Genomic DNA, 1,882 nt, shown 5'->3' on the forward strand with positions numbered 1-1,882 from the left:
AAAAAAAATTTAATTAAAAAAATCATTTGAAAAAATAAAAAATCTGTAAAAAAATATTAGTAATATATATATTTTTTAAATGATAAATGTAAAAAAATGTGAAAAAAAACATTTCAAATAAAAATAATTTCAGATTTTTTTTCAGTTCTTAAAAAAAATTTTTAAATTTAATTTCTGCATTAGTAGCATTTCCATTTAAAAAAAAAGTGTTTTTGCAACAATAATGGAACAAAATTCCCCCCATACTCCACTTGTGTGTGGACCAAAGCGATCGGAGCAGAGCAGCGGATAACCAGCGACTAACACGCTTTAAGGCTCGTGGATTCTTTGGACCACAGAGCAGCAGTCCGGTTCTGGTTCTGCTTCGTCCGGGTTAGTTAGCTCTGCTGTAACCGTTTTTTATTGTCATGAGTTTAAGCTTCACGCTTTGAAGTGAATTAGTGAAAACAGAGCAAACAGGAAATACCTCATTGGCTGCTGCAGCCATTGGAGTGGGATGGTTGGCCATGTCGCCCATGGAGATGGCTAGCCTCAGGTCCTTCTGAATGTGTTTCAAATAGTAGTCTGGTTTGAAGTTACCTTGGAGGATATCTGGGAGAAACAGAATAAATCTCATGCTGCTGCTAACTGGACTTTATGCAGAGGCCGCCTTAGAGACACTTACTCTGACACTTCTGGTCCACGAAGGTGCTCGCCATCTGGCCCTGGGACAGAATGTCCAGGAAGGTCTGCTGTGATTGGCCGGTGGCCTGAGCCAGGGTGAGTCCCTCTGCGATGGTGGCCATGAAGCTGCCCTGGACCATGTTGAGGATGAGCATCATCCTGGCTGCGTTTCCCGCTTCACCTGCAGACACCCTGAGGTTTTAGCTCCAGCAGCAGCCTGGCCAGTTAATCTCCCACACGGGAGGACCTGATCTGATGATTCGCAGCAGCATTCTTCACACTCCTGCTTACCCAGGAAAAAGGAGGTCTTGCCCATGGCCTGGAAGCAGCTGCTGCAGTCCTCATAGACACTCCTGTCGCCTGCGGCCAGGATAACCAGCATCCCATCGTTGGAGAGCTGCTGGCTTCCTGCTACCGGAGCCTCCAGGAATCGCCCCCCCCGCGACGTGATCACCTGATGTCCAAACAGATCTGTGAATAAATCTGTCCCGGCGCAACGCCGACTGCTTCTGACGGCGGGATGCTACCTGGGACAGCTCTGTGATGGTCTCTGGATCTACGGTGGACATCTCTATGTAGCATTTGCCTGGTCTGATTCCCTGCAGAACTCCACTGGGGCCCAACACCAGCTGCAGCAGATCAGACAGTCAGTCATCACACACCTTCACATCTAACACGCAGTTTAGATTTGATTTTACTGTGTTAAATACCAGAATAAAGTCATAACATTATGAGAATAATGTTACAACAATAACGTCATATTACGAAATAAATTCATATTATTAAAATACAGTCGTAAATTTTACGGGAATAAAGTCGGAACATTATCAGAATAAAGTCATAATATTATGAGATTAAAATCATATTACAAGAATAAAATTGTAACATTACGAAAATAAAGTTAAATATTCTCTTATATAAGAGAATTTATGAGAAATTCATAATATTATGAAAATAAAGTCTTAATATTACAACAATAAAGTTGCATTTTATGATAACAGAAGCACTTTCTTCCCTAAAATAAAGAAAAGAATAGCGAGCATCTTGTGAAGCTATACTTTGGGGTCAAAATATGATGTGTGTATTTTAGGACTTGATTCTGATAATGCTGCCATCTGATTCTCGTAATATTACGACTTTATAAAGTTACATTATTTCTCATAATGACTTTATAAAGTTACTTTATTCTCATAATGACTTTATAAAGTTACTTTATTCT

At 40.4% G+C, this 1,882-nt stretch overlaps 1 protein-coding gene across 1 annotated transcript in view; it reads right to left on the reverse strand.

Annotated features, from left to right (window-relative positions):
- The window catches only part of glyr1 (glyoxylate reductase 1 homolog (Arabidopsis)), a 27,834-nt gene that overhangs the window by 3,573 nt on the left and 22,379 nt on the right, over positions 1-1,882 (reverse strand). Inside the window, exons 12-15 of the mRNA XM_015388175.1 lie at positions 1,191-1,292; positions 955-1,117; positions 665-844; positions 467-591 (exon numbers count right to left, since the gene is read on the reverse strand). Of these exons, the coding sequence (XP_015243661.1) occupies positions 467-591; positions 665-844; positions 955-1,117; positions 1,191-1,292 (570 nt within the window). The remainder of the gene's footprint in view (positions 1-466; positions 592-664; positions 845-954; positions 1,118-1,190; positions 1,293-1,882) is intronic.

Source organism: Cyprinodon variegatus, unplaced genomic scaffold (assembly GCF_000732505.1).
Source record: "Cyprinodon variegatus isolate N-32 unplaced genomic scaffold, C_variegatus-1.0 Scaffold415, whole genome shotgun sequence".
In the NCBI taxonomy this organism is placed as follows: domain Eukaryota; kingdom Metazoa; phylum Chordata; class Actinopteri; order Cyprinodontiformes; family Cyprinodontidae; genus Cyprinodon; species Cyprinodon variegatus.